The sequence below is a fragment of the Artibeus jamaicensis genome, unplaced genomic scaffold, assembly GCF_021234435.1.
Source record: "Artibeus jamaicensis isolate MK-2021 breed Jamaican fruit bat unplaced genomic scaffold, CSHL_Jam_final contig_769, whole genome shotgun sequence".
NCBI classification, from domain to species: Eukaryota; Metazoa; Chordata; class Mammalia; order Chiroptera; family Phyllostomidae; genus Artibeus; species Artibeus jamaicensis.
In genome coordinates, this window is record NW_026521961.1 from 363685 (window position 1) to 383639 (window position 19955).

General features: G+C 40.5%; 1 protein-coding gene across 8 annotated transcripts in view; it reads left to right on the plus strand.

Annotated features, from left to right (window-relative positions):
* DUSP22 (dual specificity phosphatase 22) overlaps window positions 1–19955 on the plus strand; it is a 96556-nt gene that overhangs the window by 6240 nt on the left and 70361 nt on the right. For 6 of the 8 annotated variants that reach the window (XR_008392871.1, XM_053672554.1, XM_053672559.1 and 3 more), the window contains exons 2-3: window positions 4025–4058; window positions 19577–19660. Coding sequence is in view for 7 of the 8 variants with exons in the window: in XM_053672554.1 (XP_053528529.1) it covers window positions 4025–4058; window positions 19577–19660 (118 nt within the window). In the remaining variant the exon portion in view is untranslated. The remainder of the gene's footprint in view (window positions 1–4024; window positions 4059–19576; window positions 19661–19955) is intronic. The other 2 variants (XM_053672557.1, XM_053672558.1) reach the window with 1 other exon arrangement.

Here is a 19955-nt window from a genome sequence, read left to right on the forward strand (position 1 = left end):
GCCTAAAAGGGTGAGAAGTACTGTTTTGGTATGGTAAGGAGCTGGAAGTTCAGACATCTTAATCTACTAGATGTTGCTGTTTCCACATGGTGGCACCTGACTTGGTTGCTTTCATAATTTACCCGGTTGTCTGTTCACCCATTCATCAAATTACACTATTGAATACCTGCTATTGTCCAGGCACTGTGCTAGATCCTGTAGGGGGAAATAAGTGTGAAAGACAAGATTCTGCCAAGATCCTCGAACTAGTCCCAGGCAGCTTACAGAGGAATCCCTTTGTGGGAGGTAAGTGTACCGTGGGTGGTGAGTATACTGTGAGTGGCACACTGGTATCGTTGTGTCTGTGGGGCTGATGGTAGTTCCCTGATGGTAGTCTTTCTGTCTCCTCTACACTACTTCCTGGATACTTTCTCTTTTCAACATTGTAGTTTTATTTCATATTAAAGGAATAGATGCTTAAGGCATATGAATGTACATAAGACTATTCTCAGAATCATCCTTTTATAAGTGCAAACTGGTTAAGTCCATAAACAAACGATATTAAGAAAGTCTGTGACATTTAACCCTTCAAGAACCCACCAAAGTTCTTCCACTCACCTTGGCTTTAAAATTCAGAAAGGCCTTGCTGACCTAGGGAGAATCACAAACCCTCCCAGTCCCATTACCTGTAGTGCTGCTTGATCAAGGATTGCCACCCTTATATCTGTTTGGGGGGTGGTCCTAGATTCCATCGCATCCTGAAAAACTAAAAGAACTGTTTAAAAGGCAATTCAAAATATTTTCTGCCTTAGAAGCAGTATCCTTTTGTGCTTAAGAGGTTTTTTTTTTTTTTTTTTGTGGCTAAGGAGTTGATTTTATGCATTTTTGAATGACCAGTGTCAGTAAGGTGTGGATGTGAATAATATCCATATTATCTGTACCCAAGAGGAGCCATCAACCATGGAAAATTTTTAGCATGGTCTCAAAGGATTATTGTAGAAGGAGTCTACCTTTCATAATCTATCTTAAGATATTCTTTTAGCAGAAAACAAGCAGTGTTATCTGCTTTATTGACCAGCAGTGTCATCTTCCTTTAGTGATTATCTTTTCATGTGCCAGACTCAATGGTAGGATTTGGGGACACAGCAGGGCAGAAGACAGACATGGCCTCTGCTTCAAGGTCAATCAGAAATGCCCAAATTAAATAATTTTAGGTATGGATAAATGTGATGAAGAAAGTGAGACAGAGTGATGTGATAGAGTGTTAGGGACTTTAGTGGTTGGGAAAGTCCTCCCTAGGAGCTGTCATCTTATGGGACACCTAAATGACAAGGAGCCACATAGGTGAACAACAGGGAAAGAACATCCTTTGCAGAGGGAAAGAACAATTGTTTCTAAGACCCAAAGATGGCTAGGATCAATTCTAAACTTAATCTTTTAGAGTCACAGAACATTTCCAAGTTGCATTTGTAATTTTTTTCTTTGATCTATCCTTCCTTCTTACCAGGTGAGCATGGTTTCACTCCTGCTGTGTTCTTGCTTGTAGACTGAATTCAGACTCCATGAACTGACATGTTATCCCAAATGAATACTCACCTGTTCCCTTGGCTCCTCTGTAAGCCATCTCTCTCCTAGCAAATTATTTTGTTTCATTTCATTTTATTTTTTGTACTTAGGAATTGGAAGCAACAATAATATGGGGGAAGTTGGGTCAGTTTTTTCAAGTTTCAAGTTTGAACTGCAAAGCTGATTAGTGTAGCAGTTTAAATTTCATGGGCTTTTTATTCTCCTTCAAAAAATGTAATTTTTCTCCCTGCCAATGGCCAATCCCCCAGTCTCCCTTAATCTTGTTATGTAAATTTATCCGGAAGAAACTACAAAAAATGAGATTGAGAAATTTACTTTTTATTTCCAGCTTGTGAAGCTCTAGCTTACTCTTCTGGTTTGGGAAATGGAGTTAAGACTTTACTGATACAACTCTGTCTTCTTATATTGCTTTAAAATATTAAACTGCATCCAAAATGTACATCTTAAATGACTTTTAGTAAGTTGGCGCCTTGATTTTAGTGAGTTCAGACCTCTGCTTCTGCCCGCTCTCTGCTCTCATGTCCCTTCAGGATGCTGCTCTCCTCCAGGCCCAGCCCCAGCCCCTGGCCTGGCATCACTGACTTCACACAGAAGTCTGACTGGGCAGACAGGGACAAAGTTTATTCTTGCATCATTTAACATTGGTTCATCTCCCTCCTTCCCTTGCTTTACCTCTTCTCACCCTATTCACATTGGTTATTTCTTCACTGTAAAAACATGTATTTACTTAAGTACCCTACCAATCAAGTGAAAAACATTTGAGCTTTCAGGAAAGATGAAAACAAAATATGATGCAGGCAGTAGGTAAATTGGACTTCTCATGGGCCATAGTCAGCCTGCACATGTGTTTTATTTATCTATCACAATACTGAAAGTTGTTCGTCTTAATGCAGTTGACATTCTTTGAAAACTAGGCTGTTTCCCATAAAACCTGGATGATGAAATTGGGGGGGGACCTGGTTGTGTCCTTGGATATAGCAAAAATTGGGGAAGGTGCTTGGCATAGGGCAGAGGCAAATGGAGTTCGGAGTAGGAGGGCTCTCCTGTCAGAGTGACTTCTGACTGGTTCTTGAAGTGCTACTGGGGTGCTGCTTTCAGGGGGGGTAGGGCTTTGCTAGTCTGTGACTTGCCTGATGGTTTGTGAAGCTCATTTGCATTTGTATATTTTTCTGGCTTGAAAGGCCTACATCAGGGTCTGTGGTCCCAACAACAGAACCCAAATGTGGCTGATTTAGGTAGAATAGGTCAGAAGGCCCCTATAGTAATTTGTTCACATTCCATCAGTTTTTAGTAAGGCAAAGATGCTTGAAGAACTTCATGCCTGTGAAGAGCATTACTATGTGCTGCTTTCAGAGTTCTTGGTAGGAGTGAACAAAAATAAGGAGTGAGAAGCAGAAAGGGTGTAGAGCAGTGGTGCTAACATAAGGGTGTTGCCTAGGAACTGGGGGTCTGCAGGGGGTGCTTGTGAAAAATACAGTCCCCAGTCCTCCTCTCAGATCTACTGAATCATACCAGTAAGATCTGTAATGATTCTAATGGAATGGAGGCTTGGGCTGCAGGCTTCTCCAGAAATTTGAATATTTAACAGATTCTGGTGGTTCTGATGGATTGTTTCATTAATTAAGTTGTACATTTAGATAGTCCACTTATTCATTTAGCAACTCTTTAGTGAATAATAATCATGAACTTGCTGCGGGCCAGGAGGTGTGTATGTAGCTGTGAGTGACAGGATGTGTTTGCTGCCCAGAGAGTTTTCCAGACCAGCAGAATGAATAGACCTTTACTTAGTAATGCCTCCATGACAGCATCACTACAAAGGGAGTACAGCAGTTTATGGGCACCAAAGCAGGAATTCATTCCAGACTCGGACATCAAGACAAGGCCTCCCTTGGGCATGAGGCAGAGCTGCGCAACTGTGGGAACAGTACAGAGGCCTCAGACAACAGAGGGTGGGTTTACTGGAGCTGTGAGAGAAGGCTGGGATGTGCGAGAGTGTGTAGGGTGTTGGAGGGGGTGTGTAGGATGTAGTAAGGAAAGGAGGAGTCATGGGAGAAAAGGCTGGTGGGAGGGTTAGAGGGGATACTGGAAGCACTTGGGTTTGTGGCTGGACTCAGGATGCCAAAGAGCAAGCACTTGAGGGGCTTGAAGTGAGGAAGGACACATGGGATCCATGAGGACCTGCTGGAGATCCTGGTCTTTTAAGTTCTGTGAGTTCATGGACGCCAGCATGCTACCATCCATACATTATCAGGTCAGGCTTAGTACTGGCCATGATCAATCCAAAGCCTTGGAGACTGGTTAGGTGTGTTCACCATCTTGGAAGGTGCTGGAAGTGGATATGGCAGGCGGCCTGCCTGAGCTATGTTCCAGCTACTCTGGTGAGGGCCCGCATCTGTGTGCAAAACACTGTCACTTTCACGTCTGTAACACTCATGTCTGGTCTATGTCTCTCCCTTAGATCCTGCCTGGTCTCTATATTGGCAACTTCAAAGGTGAGCTGGTTTTGTTTTGTTTTTTTGGTTTTGTATTATTGTGGTAAAATATATATAATATAAAATATGTCATTTTAATTATTTAAAGTGTACAGTTCAATGACATTAACTACGTTCACATTGCTAACTATACCACCATCCATCTCCACAACGTTTTCATCTTCCCCAACTGAAAGCTAGTACTTCTAATACCCATTAAGTACTAACGATAATACCCATTAAACACCACCTCTTCATCACCACCCCCAGCCCCCGGAAACTACCATTCTACTTTCTGTCTCTATGAATATGACTACTACAGGAACTTTATATAAGTGGAATCATACTGTATTTGTCCTTTTGTGTCTGGCTGATTTTACTTGGCATAATGTCCTTAAGGTGCATCCATATTGTAACGTGTCAGAATTGCCTTTTTAAGGCTGGATAATATTCCCTTTTATGTATATACCACATTTTGTTTATTCATTCATCTGTTGATAGACATTTGGGTTGCTTCCACCCAAAGGTAAGTTTGCTTTTTAAAAGATCATCAGCTTTAGCCTTCTCATGCATGATTGAGCCAAGGTATAAACTCGATTTATTCAAAGTCTGGTCTGGATATGTGCTCAACCCCCTTGTAGGACCCTCATTCTCATTCCCTGACCCCTTAGCTAACGCTGACAGAGGGATGTAGACTGTGTAATTTCCAGTTTGACCTCTGATCTTCATTTTAATTCTGCACACTTATGGGAACTTGATCTAAACAAAATGGCTGAAAGATATGCTTAGCAGCCATGTAATTTATTTATAATCTTTTATCACTTATTTCTAGTTATTATTAATAAATAAATAAAAGAAGCTTGTTTGTTTTAATTACCTGGAAAAAATAAGAGGCAAATTTATCTTTGGCAGATTATTCTCATCTTGTGATGATTTTTTTTTAAAGATTTTATTTATTTATTTTTAGAGAGAGGGGAGAGGAGGGAGAAAGAGAGGGAGAAAAGTTTCAATGTGTGGTTGCCCCTCATGATCCTCCCCCTACTGGGGACCTGGCCTACAACCCAGGCATGTACCCTGACTGGGAATCATACCTGTGACCCTTTGGTTCACAAGCCAGCGCTAAGTCCACTGAGCCACATCAGCCAAGGCTAATGGCTTTCCTTTTGACACATTCCTCTGAAGCTTATTAAATATGTATTTATTGATTTGCCATCAGCTATTGACTTTTTATTTTTAGCTTCTCTGTCTCAAAATGTTCTGTGGTCACAGAGGTAAGTAGAAACCCATGGAGCAGAGTGCATGGAGGCAAAGAGGCAAAGAGGGGCAGGTCCCCATGCTGTGTGATGCCTTGAGTGTATCTAACTTGAAAACACTGGTTCCTTAGCATGAAGACAGGATGTACTGCAGGTGGGAAACATGCAGAAACAAGTTGACCGTGTGGGGTTGAGAGAGCCAAACTTTGTCATGGCTATCTGAAATGCAACCCCTCCCTCCCTGTACGAGCCAGAACATACTGTTGTCATTTTTCTGGTTGTTGTCTAAATTTGTGAGTTCAGATTCAAATTGATTATAAAAACAATCTTTATGATTTCTCTGCATAATACTTATTCTCACTTTTTCCCTAGAAGGCTCTCCTCAGAGAGAATTAAGGACAGGGAGCTGACAGCTAGGTGCCAGTTGCTATGAAAACATGTTAAAAATAGTACTGGAGTTCCTAAATAAGTTTTGTACTTCTGAAAAAGCACCAAGTGCTTTGTGGTAGGTAGCCCATTGGAGCTGGAATACATTAAAGAGCACATATCTTTAGAGATTTATTTAGTGAGTTTTTATTAACCGCTTTCATGGGGAGTATCTTTGTATTTGAAACAGAGTTTAGGATAATTTCTTAGAAGTAAATTACTAGATGAGGTAGTCACAAATTAAAAATTGTAATAAAGATCGAAGATGGCAGCAGAGAAGCTGGCAGCTCCACCACTTGCTCCTAGACCCAGACCAGAACTGGAGTCAAAACACAGAATGGAGAGTGAGTGAAAGCATCTATGAGTTAGCGAGTATGCGGACCAGAGAGTGGGGTGTGTGCGGGAGTGGGCAGGAATTGGCCTGCCCTGTGTTATAGTGTAGCTGGGAGACTCTTTCCAGTGCCAACTTGAAAAGATCTTGAGAAAAACTTTATCTTAAACTGTCAGAGGTTCTGAAAGGTGGTGTCCAGCCCTGTCCATAAGAGATGGTGTGATTTTGGGGGAGGGGGACTGTGTGAAGAACCGGCACCCCAAGGACCGGTGCTATATAGTGTGGAGGCCACACAGAAACTGTTTTTAAAGGGGCCCCCACACTTGTGCACAAAGGCATAGCAGCTCTGCTAACCAAAAAAGCAGAGGAATAGAATACACTGAAGGAATGGTAGGACCCAACTCAGTGTGGCTTGTGAGCAGAAGGCTGTTCAGAGAGGAGAATTTGGGCGAAACCTCCTTCAAGAGAGCGACAGGCTCGGGACTGGAAGGCAGGAGTAGAATGCCTAAGATTTGCTGCAGCCAGCCAGATTGCCTTACAGAAAGGCAAGCACAACCCCCACCTGCGGGATTACAGATCCTGCAGATCATTGAGTCCAGGCTCAGGAGTTTCCTGCTGGGTACATTACTTCAGGGTAAAAAAAGAAAAGGCTTTGAAAGAACCCTTCACCAGACACTATAAGCTGCAGATCCTTGGGTCTTGATCTACTAAACTCAGTAGAGCAGAGAGAAAATAGAGACTGGCACAACAAGGCACTCTCTTTTCTCCTGCATAGCTGTTAAACAACATTCATTTCTTATCTTTCGAGTCTGGGCATAATATGGCACCAGGTCTTATATTATTGTTTATTTCAGATCCTATATTTTGCTCTTCTCTTCTACTCCATTTTACCTTCTTTCTTCCTCTTCTTATTTTTGTTTTAAATTCTATTTTCTCTCTTGTTACAACTTGTTTCTATTCCACAATCTATTTCTTCCTACTCAAAACCATTTGTAATTGTCATTAGTCACCTCGCATTCTTTTTTCAGTTCTTAAAATACCCTTATTCTCTTTCCACTGTTATCAGTCTTTGCTCATTGGTTGTGGATAATGTGGTTGTTTGTTGCGTTTCTTCAATCTGATTTCTAAATAGTCACTATTTTTGAATTTCAGTTATCGAATTTTATTGTTCCCTTCTCTTATTGCATTTTGCTTTTCTCCTGCCCACTTTTTCATTTTAAATATTAATTTTCTCTGTGTTAGCCTTGTTTTCATTCCACAGTCTTAGTGTTCCTTCTCTCTTTGTCTTCTCAAAATAACTTCTCTTTTTTCTAGACATCTCTTAAACTCGCTCTCTTTTTTCCCTCTTATTCCCATCCCACCTAAATAAATCTTAGCTCATTTGTTGTTGGTATTGCTGTGGTGGATCTTTCTCTCCAATTATGTTCCTATTATGTGTGTGTGTGTATTCTTTTTGTTGTTTTTTTCTCTCACTTGATACACACACACAGACACACACAGTTTCTGTTTAAACCTAATACTATGCTTCCCTTCTCTTACTTCATTCTGCCTCCCTTCCTTACTTTTTTGTTTATGATGCAAATTTTATTTTCTTACTCTTTGCCTTGTCTCTATTCCCAACTCTTACTATTGTTCCTCCCTTGGCCCTTACAAAATTACTTATGTTGCAGTCATTTTGATTGCAACATAAGTAATTTTTCCTAAAATTCCTAAATATTTGTTTTTTTCTTCTAATTTGTTCTAAATTTCTTATAATAGTCTTAAACCCTTTCACCTTTATTAATATTGGCTTATTTGCTATTGATAGTGTGATTGTGAGTGAGGGTTATTTTTTCAGGTGTGTGTTTGTGTCCTGGGCTGTTTGGTTTTCTTCTGGTAACACCTGTACCACAGTGTACAAGACATGGTAGGCAGAGTGACTCTCAGTCTGCCACCAGGAGGGGAGGGCCCACCAAAGAATGATACAACAACCACCAAAACCCAGTTACAACAAGAGAGCCACACAAATGGCATAATGGGTATCAACAACATCCAGTTCAGGAAATCAAGGAGCCTGTACCACTGATCCCCACAGGTCTCCTACCACACAAGGTCACACCACAAAGACAGGGTGTCAAAGCAGATCAATCTAATACACAGAAGCAAACAAGAAGGGTCACCTGAAAAAGAAATAACCCCCAGTTGAAAGGAAAGGAGTAATCCCCAGAAAGACTACAAAACAAAATTGAGGCAAAAAAAACTATCTCACAGTGAGTTTAAAATAATGATCAGAAGGACACTCAAGGAGCTCAATGAGAACTACAAAGAACTCTAGAGAAGCTACGAAAAAGCTTACTGTGAACTACACCAGCATAAAAGAGGACATAGAAACTATTGATAAGAGCCAAGAGGAAATGAAAAATATAATATCTGAAGTGAAGAACATGGTAGAAGAAATTAAAAGCAAGTTCGTTGAAGCAGAGGATGAAATCAGTGAGCTGGACGACAAGGTAGAAAAAATTTCCAGAAAAAGCAACAAAATTGAAAAAGGACTAAAAAAAAAAAATTAAGAGGGAATGAGGGAGATACAGGACAACCTGAAATGTAATAATCCATGTAACAGGGATATCAGAAGGAAAAGAAGAGGATGGGCAAAGGATAGAAAGCCTTTTTGAAAAAGTAATGAGAGAAAACTTCTCTGACTTGATGAGAAAAAAATGTCACCTAAGTCTAGGAAGCACAGAGGGTCTCAATCAAGATGAACACAAAGAAGCCCACTCCGAGACACATCATAATTAAAATGGCAAAATTCAAAGATAGAAAATCTTAAAGGCAGCAAAGGAGAAATAGCTAGTAATATAAAAGAGAGTTCTGGTAAGGCTAGCAACTTCTCAACAGAAACACTACAAGCCAGAAGGGAATGACAAGAAATATTTTAAGTAGTGAAAAGTAAAGGCCTGCAACCAAGACTATTCTACCCAGCAAGTCTCTCAATTAAAATGGAATGTGAACTAAGAAGTTTCCCAGGCAAAAGAAGGCTAAAAGAATACGCCTCCACCACACCAGCATTGAAAGACACACTAAAGGGAATAATTTAAGAAAATGAAGAAAATAGAGAGGGGAACACAAGATCAAAGGGGAAAAATGGCAATGAATAAGTACCTGTAAATAACCTTAAATGTAAATAAGTTAAATGCTCCAATCAAAAGACATAGGGTAGCTCAATGGATAAGAAAACATGACCCACATATAGGCTGTTTACAAGAGACCCACCTCAGAACAAGAGATCTACACAGACTTAAAGCAAAGAGGAGGAAAATATATTCCAAGCAAAAGAACATGAAAAAATTGTCAGGGTAGCAATACTTATATCAAGCAAAATAGATTTCTAAACAAAGGCCATTAAAAGAGACAGAGAAACATACTTCATCATACTTAGGAGAGAATCTATCAAGAAGATATAACCATTGTAAATATGTAAGCACCCAACATAGGAGCACCCAAATATATAAGGAAAATCATGGAGGACTTCAAGAAAGATATAGAAAGCAACGCACTTATAGTAGGGGGCTTTAACATCTAACGGTCAAGATAATCCAAACAAAGTATCAATAAGCATATTGTAGCACTGAATCAAATTAACTAATATATAAAGAACCTTTCACCCTAAAGAAGCCAAATAATACATTCTTTTCAAATGCACATGGAACATTTTTAAAGGTAGACCACATGGTAGGACACAAAACAAGCCTCAACAAATTCAAGAAAATTGAAATCATATCAAGCATTTAGGATCACATTGGCTTGAAACTAGAAACCATCCTCAAGGAAAAAAATTACTGAATAAAATTCAAATTTATGGAGACTGAATAACATGCTGTTGAACTATGAATGGGTCAAAAATGAGATCAAAGAAAAATCAAGAAGATTCTGGAAATATATGAAAATGAACACACAACAGCCCAAAACGTATGGGACACAGTGAAGGCAGTCTTGAGATGGAAGTTTACAGCAATACAGGCCTACCTAAGAAAGATAGAAACATTTCCAATAAACAGCCTAACCCTACATCTACAAAAACCAGAAGAACAACAACAAAGCCCAAAGCAAGTAGAAGGAAGGATATATCAAGATCAGAGCAAAATTTAATGAGATAGAGACTAAAAAAACTTTTCAAAGGATCAAAAATCTAGGAACCAGTTCTTTGAAGAGATAAACAAATCAACAAGCCTTTAACCAGACTCATCAAGAAAAAAAGAGAGTGGACCCAAATAAACAAGTGAGAAGAAATTACAACTGGTACCACAGAAATACAAAGGATTGTCAGAAATTACTACAAACAAATATATGCCAAGACAACCGGAGTGAAATGAATAAATTTCTAGAAGCACAATAACCTTCTAAAACTGAATCAGGAAGAAGCAGAAACCCTAAACAGATTAACAGTGAATGAAATTGAAGGAGTAATCAAGAAACTCCCAGCACACAAAAGCCCTGGACCAGATGGTTTCTCAGGTGAATTTTTCCAAACATTTAGGGAAGAGGTAACTTCTATCTTTCTCAAACTATTCCAAAAAATTCAAGAAGAGGGAAGACTCCCAAATTTTTTTTTTGAGGCCCGGAAAGACACAACAAAGAAAGAAAACTACAGGCCAATATTACTGATGAACATAGATGCTAAAATCTTCAACAAAATATTTGCAATCCAGATTCAGTAGTGCATTAAAAAGATCATTCATCATGGTCAAGTGGAATTCATCCCAGGCATGCAAGCATGTTACAGAATTCACCAGTCAATAAATATAATACACCACATAAACAAAATGGAAGTAAAAAATCACATGATTATATCAATAAATGCTCAAAAATCATTGATAAAGTACAGCACCCAGTTATGATGAAAAATATTCAGCAAAGTCAGGATAGAAGGAGCATATCTCAACATAATAAAGGCCATATATGGGAAACCTGCAGCCAACATCATACTCAACAGGCAAAAACTTAAAGCTTTCCCTCTAAGATCAGGAATAAGGCAAGGGTATCCACTTTCACCATCTCTATTCAACATAGTACTGTTAGTTCTAGCCACAGTGATCAGACAAGAAAAAGAATTAAAAGGCATCCAAACTGGAAAGGAGGAAGTACAACTGTCACTGTTTGCAGATGACATGATAGTGTACATAGAAAACCCTATAGGCTCAACCAAAAAACTACTAGACCTAATAAGTGAATTTGGCAAAACAGTGGGACACAAAGTCAATATTCAGAAATTGAAGACCCTTTTGGACATAAAGAATGAAATGTCAGGAACAGAAATTGGGAAAAAATTCTATTTACCATAGCAACAACAAAAATAAAGTGCCTAGGAATAAACCTAACCAAGGAGGTAAAAGACCTGTACTCAGAAAACTACACAACGCTAAAGAAATAAATGAAGAAAGACACAAATAAATGGAAGAATATACCATGTTCATGGATTGGAAGAATTAATATCATCAAAATGTCCATACTACCCAAAATAATGTATAGATTCAATGCAATTCCTATTAAAATACCAATGACATATTTCACAGACATAGAACAAATACTTCAAAAATTGATATGGAACCATAAATGATCCTGAATACCCTCAGAAATCTTGAGAAAGAAGAACAAAGCAAAAGGGATCACAATATCTGATATCAAACTATATTACAAGGCCATTGTAATCAAAACAGTCTGGTACCAGCATAAGAACAAACACATAAATTGATAGGACGGAATAGAGAGTGCAGAAGTAAACCCATGTCTCTGTGGTCAGTCAATATTAAACAAAGGGCACAGGAGCATAAAATGGAGTAAACATAGCCTCTTCTATAAATGGGGTTGGGAGATATGGGCAGGTATTTGCAAAAAAAAGGAAACTAGACCATCAACTTACACCATACACCAGAATAAACTCAAGATGGGTAAAAAACTTCAATATAAGTTGTGATAACATAAAACTCCTAGAGGAAATCAGCTAAAAAGTTTTCGGATATCCCACACAGCAACTTTTTCACCATTATATCTCCTAGGGCAAGGGATTTAAAGGACAAAATAAGCAAATGGGAGTACATCAAATTAAAAAGCTTCTGCATGCTAATGAAAACATCAAAAAGATTAAAAGGGAACCAACCATATGGGAAAACATTTGCAACATATATTTGCCTATATGTATTTGCCAAATATACAGGACAAGGGTTTAATCTCCAAAATATATAAAGAATTCCTAGGACTCAACACCAGGAAGACAAAAAATCCTATTTAAAATGAGCAAAGGACCACTTCTCTAAGGAGGATATGCAGAGGCCATAGACATATGAAAGGATGGACAACATCACCAGCCGTCAGAGAGATGCAAGTTAAAACCATAATGGGATACCGCCTCACACAGATCAGAATGACCAACATTAACAAATCAACAAACAAAACTACTGACGAGGATGTGGAGAAAAGGGAACCCTAGTGCATTGTTGGTGGGAATGCAGACTGGTGCAGCCACCGTGGAAAACAGTGTGAAATTTCCTCAAAAAACTAAAAATGGAACTCCCTTTTGATTCAGTGATTTCACTGCAGAGATTATACCCTCAGAATCCCGAAACACCCATTCATTAGAACCACTGCCCCTCAATGTTCATAGCAGTGTTATTTACAATAGTCAGGTCCTGGAAACAGCCTAAATGCCTATTAGTAAATGAGTGGGTCAAAAAACTGTGGTACACTTACACAACGGAATACTACACAACAGAAATAAAGAAGGAGCTCCTACCCTCTGCAACAGCATGGATGGAACTAGAGAGCATTATGCTAAGTGAAATAAGCCAGGTGGTGAAAGACAAATACCATATGATCTCATCTATAAGCAGAACCTAATCAACAAAACCAACAAGCAAGCAAAATATAACCAGAGACAGTAAAATTAATAACAGATTGACAGTAGCCAGAGGGGAGATGGGAGAGGATACTGAGGGGGTAAGGGGAAAGGGTTTTCAGGAACCCTTGGACAAAGGACCCATGGAGAAAACCAAGAGGAGGGTATTATCAAGGGTGTGAAGTGGGAATGGCTGTGGTGGGGGAAAGTGGTGGTGGGGAAATGGTGACAACTGTACATCAACAACCTTCAAAATATTTACACAATGTGGTAAATTTTGGTACATTTACACAATGGAGTGCTATACAGCAGAAAGAAGGAATTCGTACCCTATGAGACAGCATACATGGAACTGGAGACTATTCTAAGTGATATAGGCCAGGTGGTGAAAGACAAATACCATATAATCTCACCTATAATAGGAACCCAATGAACAAAACAAGTAAAATAGATCCAGAGACATCAAAATAAGGAACAAACTGACCAGATGGGTGGGGTAAGGAGGATAATGGAGGAAGAAAGGGAAGATTCTAGTTAAGGAACACGTATAAGGGACCCAGGAACATGGACAACAGGGTAGGGAATGACTGGGAGAGGGGGTGGGCAGGACAGGAGAGAACATGGGTGGGGAGACTGGGACAGCTGTAACTGAACTACAATAGAATAAAATAAAAATTGTAATAAATATTAACCAAATTAAATACCGTATTTTCGTATTTTCAGACTATAAAATGCACTGTCTTCCACCCCCCCCAAATTTGTTTGTTAATGCTGCTGTTGAGTTCTGTTTACATTTACATTGGTGAAATATTGTTATTTATGTTATTAAATATTTTACCACATTTTTTGCTTCAAATTTTTTTTCTATTTTCTTCCTCTAAAACCTAGGTGAGTCTTAAGGTCCAAAAAATATGGTACTTCTGCCAATAGTTTGTGAAATTTTATCCTTACACATAAAAGTTTACTTTCTCACAGAAGGGCATTGTGTACAACTTTAAGGAAATAAATTTAAAACTTTTTTGTACTAAAATCTGTACCTATTTTCTAAATATTAAGTGATGTGGGAATCCTTCACAGTTTTAGGATTCTTGCTTTGTGGATTTCACCCATTAGAGAGTTCTGCAGCAACCCACCCACACCTGTCTTTGTTCAGACAGTTGATGTTTTGTTGTCTTCAGTTATCCTGACATTAGTATATGGTAGTATTGTATTCACATATTAATTTACCAAGCATTTCTCAAATTCTTTCCAAGTGTGAGGCTTATCTCAAACAAAGGAATGAGAGTGCATTTACTACACAAAAACCTGCAAAGAAGTGTGTTTTATATGGTTACCTGTGAATTAACTATTTGTTTAACAAACTTGTTGCAAGCTCCCAGTGTGTAGGGCACTATACTAGGAGTCTGATGTGGATAGTGTCCTGATCCTCAGTGGTTAAGAGTGGGGTGGCATGGGGGATGGTGAAACATAGAACAGGGGAGTAGAAAGAAGTTGTGGGAATGCTGGTCTTAGAATCCATTTACCCCATAGCCCACAAGCCAAATGTTTGCCCTTGATTCTTTAAGCAGCCTATACGTGAGGAGATGGGAACATCAGCCCTGGAGCTGTCCTGAGGGCTGAGCCAGAAAGGGCAGGTGAAACACTCACTTCATGCCTAGAACACTGTAGTTAAGGCAGGCTTAGGCCCTCCTCACCTTCCCTGTCTGTGAAATGGGAACCATACACCTGCTTTGGGCTGTTGTGGAAGGAGATAGATGCTCATAAAACACCCACTCCATGCCAGATATGCAGTAGCCACTGAGCTGCATTAATCAGAAAGCAAGTGTGGAAACCCAAGGTGAAAGGATCATGACTTCTCTTGGAGAATGAATCCAGCTGTCATCTGTGCTTTAGTATGATGTCTCATTTAGTCATTTTCTTCTCTTTTTAAATTATAAAAAATACATGCCTATTGTAATGCAACCACCAATATTGAAATATGTAAAGAAAAATTAGTGGAATTTTTTTCTTTTTACTCTTGGAAAGATCTTTATTTATTTAAGATTTCTTTTTTTTTTAATTTAGTTACTTTTCAAGTACAGTTTTCTGTTTATTTCTCCCATCCCAGCCCACCCCTCCCCCACGCACCCCACCTCCTTCCTATTTCCACCCCCCTTAGTTATTGTCCCTGTGTCCCTTATACTTGTTCCTCTAAATCTCTCCCATTTTTTCCACTTAAATTCCCTCCCCTCTCCCCTCTGGTCGCTGTCCCCGTTCTCTATTTCAGTGTATTTGTTTTTATTTTGCTTGCTTGTCTGTTTTGTTGTTTAGCTTCATGTTAAAGGTGAGATCATACGGTATTTGTCTTTCATTCCCTGGCTTATTTCACTCAGCATAATGCTTTCCAGTTCCGTCCATGTTGTTGCAAAGGGTAGTAGTTCCTTCTTTCTCTCCGCTGCATAGAATTCCATTGTGTATATGTACCACAATTTTTTAATTCATTCATTTACTGACGGACACCTAGGTTGCTTCCAGCTCTTGGCTATTGTAAATTGTGCTGCTGTGAACATTGTGGTGCATAGGTTCTTTGAAATTGATGTTTTGGGGTTCTTAGGATATAATCTTAGCAGTGGAATTGCTGGATCAAAAGGCGGGTCAATTTTTATTTTTCTGAGAAAATTCCATACTGTTTTCCATAATGGTTGTACCAGTCTGCAATCCCACCAACAGTGAACTAAGGACCCCTTTTCCCCACATCCTTTCCAACATTTGTTGTTTGTTGCTTTGTTTATGATAGGAAGGAAGGAAGCAAGGAAGCACAGGGGAATGGGGCGGAGGGAGGAAGGAGATGGAACAGAAGGCTATTCGATGGCTGGATAGAGGAGACCATGACCACTAGAACGAAGGTTTGAGGAGCACTGCCAATCCTCACTCTGAAAAATAAAGACCTTTATCTGGGAATTTATTTTTCAGAGTGCGGATTTGCAGTGCTCCTCAAACCTTCCTTCTAGTGGCCTTAGTCTCCTCCATCCAGCCATCGAATAGCCTTCTGTTCCATCTCCTTCCTCCCTCCGCCCCATTCCCCTGTCCTTCCTTGCTTCCTTCCTTCCTCCTTCTCTCCCTCCCTCCTTCCCTGCCTCCCTGCCTGCCTCCCTTCCTTCCAGTGGAATCTTTTTTAAATAATATATTTTATTGATTATGCTATTACAGTTGTCTCATTTCCCTTATTCATTCCCCTCCACCCTGCACACCGCCTCCCACCCACATTCCCCCCCTTTAGTTCATGTCCATGTGTCATAAGTTCTTTAGCTTCTACATTTCCCACACTACTCTTGCCCTCCTCCTGTCTATTTTCTCCCCATCATCTATGCTGCTTATTCTCTGTACCTTCTTCCTGCCTCTCCTCCTCCCACTCCCCTGTTGCTAACCCTCCATGTGATCTCCATTTCTGTGGCTCTGCTCCTGTTTTAGCTGTCCACTTAGTTTGCTTTCGTTTCAGGTGTGGTTGTTAATAACTGTGAGTTTGCTGTCCTTTCACTGTTCATATTTTTTAATCTTCTTTTTCTTAGACAAGTTCATTTAACATTTCATATAATAAGGGCTTGGTGATGATGAACTCCTTGAGCTTGACTGTGGGGGCGACTTTGTCCCCAAGTCCCCCCGTCTGCCACAGATGAAAGTAAACACTACCAACACATGATCTGCTTGTGGAGGAGAGGTGGCCAGTTTCTCCAAGGAAAAAAGGGCCCGGATCAGTGGCCAGTTTCTCAGAGGAAAAAGGCCTTGAGCCCCTTCCTCCAGGGGCTTTTATTGGGTTGTAATACACAGGAATATAGGGTGGCAAAGATCAAACAGTAGATAACATTTCAAAGAAATCTGAGGGCTTAGTCTGAGTCAGAGTGTGTGAGGAAGGGAGTTTGCAGAAACTTTAGGGTTTTCTGCTCGGACCCTTAACATATGAATGAAAGCACTCTTAGCAAAGCAGATTTCATAGGATTTTGAGTAATTCTTTCTTATGCCAGATTTCTCCCCGGGATCCACTCTAGCAAGGCAAGGAGCTGCACCCCTCCCCATCAGGTTGTGAGGCTTAAGTGGATTAGAGCCAGGAAGTGCTTCTCCCAGAGGACATGGGGACCCAGGCTATGTCACATAGCCGGGGGGCAAGGGTCTTTTGCTCGTTCTTTATTGCAGCCCCATGAATTCTTCTGCGATGGCCTCCTAATTAATTGAGTCTGGCTTAGGTTGCCCCTTACTGTGAGGAGACTTACCTGTCTTGGACTTCCAACCATGCTTTGGGGGCAGGGAGGAAACTGAGGCAGAGTTTGCTATCAGAGACAGGCTTTGTCTGCTGTGGCTCACATTCCAGAGGTGGCTCACTCATCCTTAGCCTTAGTGGTTAGTTACAATACCTGAAACGAGGCAGAGCTGTCCACAGCACTTGACCTTATCTGAGAAGCACTTTATCTGCCCTTCCATTCCAAATGAAAGCTTTGCTGGATAAAGCAATCTTGGATGTAGGTCCTTGCCTTTCACGACTTGGAATACTTCTTTCCAGTCCCTTCTTGCCTGCAAGGTTTCTTTTGAGAAACAGCTGACGGTCTGATGGGAACTCCTTTGTAGGTGACTGTCCTTTTATCTCTTGCTGCTTCTAGAATTCTCTCCTTCATTTTAATCTTGGGTAATGTAATTATGGTGTGCCTTGGTGTGTTCCTCCTTGGGTCCAACTTCTTTGGGACTCTCTGAGCTTCCTGGACTTCCTGGAAGTCTATTTCCTTTGCCAGATTGGGGAAGTTCTCCTTTATTATTTGTTCGAATCACTTTTCCACTTGTTGTTCTTCTTCCCCTTGGTACCCCTATAATTCAGATGTTGGAATGTTTAAAGATGTCCTAGAAGTTCCTAAGCCTCTCCTCATTTTTTTGAATTTTTGTTTCTTCATTCTTTTCTCTTTGGTTGTTTATTTCTTCCTTTTGGTCCACTCCATTGATTTGAATCCCAGTTTGCTTTCCATCACTGTTGGTTTCCTGTGCATTTTGGTTCATTTCACTTAGTGTAGCCTTCATTTTTTCATCTAATTTGCGACCAAAATCAACCAGTTCTGTAAGCATCCTGATCACCAGTGTTTTGAACTGTGCATCTGATAGGTTGGCTATCTCTTCGTTGCTTAGAAGTATTGGCTCTGGGGATTTGATTTGTTCTGCTTGAGACATAATTTTTTGGTCTTGATGTGCCTGTTAAGTATGAGGGGCGGAGCCTTAGGTGTTCACCAGGGCTGGGCAACCCAGTAGCTGGTTTGTGACCCTGTATGTGGGGGAAGGGTCAGAGAGGGAACAATGGCGCCTGCTCCGGTCTCTCTTGGATCTGAGTCACCTCTGCTGCTTCCCACAAGCAAACCAGCCTCTCTGGTGTTGGTTCCTGGGTGGGTGGACCTGTGCACACCCTGGGACCCTGCGGATCCTCCAACAAACTCCGCCGTGAGGCCAGGAGTCTGCCCCGGTGAGGCTGGGAGTCTCCCCTGACACCTTTTCAATCAGTGCTGCCCCTCTCTGCCTAGTTCATCTGCATGCTAATGTGTGACCTCAGTCAGCCAACCACCCTGCACACTCTGCTTGTTTCCTCCTCGTGCCCGGGGTCCACTAGCCCCATGCAGCCTGTGCTTCCAGGTCTGGCAGCCATCGCCTTTTTCTGCCATGACCCCTCTCCACAGGCTGCCAGCTCTGCCCCTCTCACCGGTGTGGTTGAATGGTTGTTGGACTTCCTTACAGTTCAATTTTCTGTCTGTTCTGGTTGTGTTTTTGTTTCTAAATCTTTGTTGTCCTTAATTTTGGTTGTGCGAGGAGGTATAGTGTTTCCACCTATACTTCCATCTTAGCCGGAAGTTCCCAGTAGAATCCTTTACATATCACTGTGCAACTTCCTGTTTCTTCTTTTTAACTTTGCAGTGAATCAGTTTCCCAACACCTGGTGATTTTTTTCCACCTAGAAAGAAACCCACAGACAAACCCAGCTTCTGGATCCTTATCTTTGTTGAGAGCCTCTCTTTTGAGATGTTTTTGACTGGTAGCTGGCTCTGTCCAGATACAAAGAAGGAAGGGAGGGAGTAGAAACTCAAAGATCAGCTCCTCCCTAGGTCAAGAGGGTGGGGTTAGCTGCTTCCTCACCACTTAGCAAGTGCAAAAGTAGAAGTCAGCAGACACAGGAAGCCCTCATACTTTGAAGATGTCCTCAAAAATCTAGAAAAGTGGGAAACAAGTTCAGGCACTGTGAGCAGGTGATGCACATGTCTGAGGTCTCAGAGCTTTTGTTCAGTGAGAATGGCTGGTTCCCTGGTTGTTCAGATGAGGCTGAAATGGTGAGGTTCTAAATATTGATCTGTGGTGGTCTGATGTTAGCTTAGCCTAGGAAAGCTGGGAATTGCGTGTTTGAGCTTCATATGGTGCGGTGAGAACTGGAAATAAGATGTCTTTGAAGTAAGCATATATTTGGAAACATTCAGATGTCATGGAGATTGAGGCCCATACCACAGCCTTGGGACTTAATCTGATCATGATGATAATAATAATGATAACAATAATAATATTTAACTGCATGCCAACCAAGCACTGTTCTAAGCATTTTGTATCATTTAGTACTTCTAGCAATCTTTTGAAGTGGTACTCTTGCCATTTTTCCAATTTACAGGTGAAAAGAGTGAAGCACAGAAAACTTTGTTCAAGGTCAGGGCCAATAAATGTCTGAACCAAGATTTGATAGAGAAGGAAACAGGTAGGAACGGCCTCATTTTTGCCCTCAGTCCTGGTTGGAAGTATGTTCAGTTTGAGGTGGAAGCTACTAACAGATAGTTTGTAACTAGAAATTATTTTAATGCATACCAATTTGTAACTCTAAAAGTCATTAAATTTTGCAGTGGGGGAATATAACTGCAAAAGATTGCAGTCTCTTGCCCATCACTTAGCATATTCTCAAATGGGGAGGCAAAAGTTGTTTTGTGAATGGCTCAGACATGACTTGGGGTTGAATGCCAAAGTAAAGGGAACTGGATCTCTTCAAAACAGAGAAC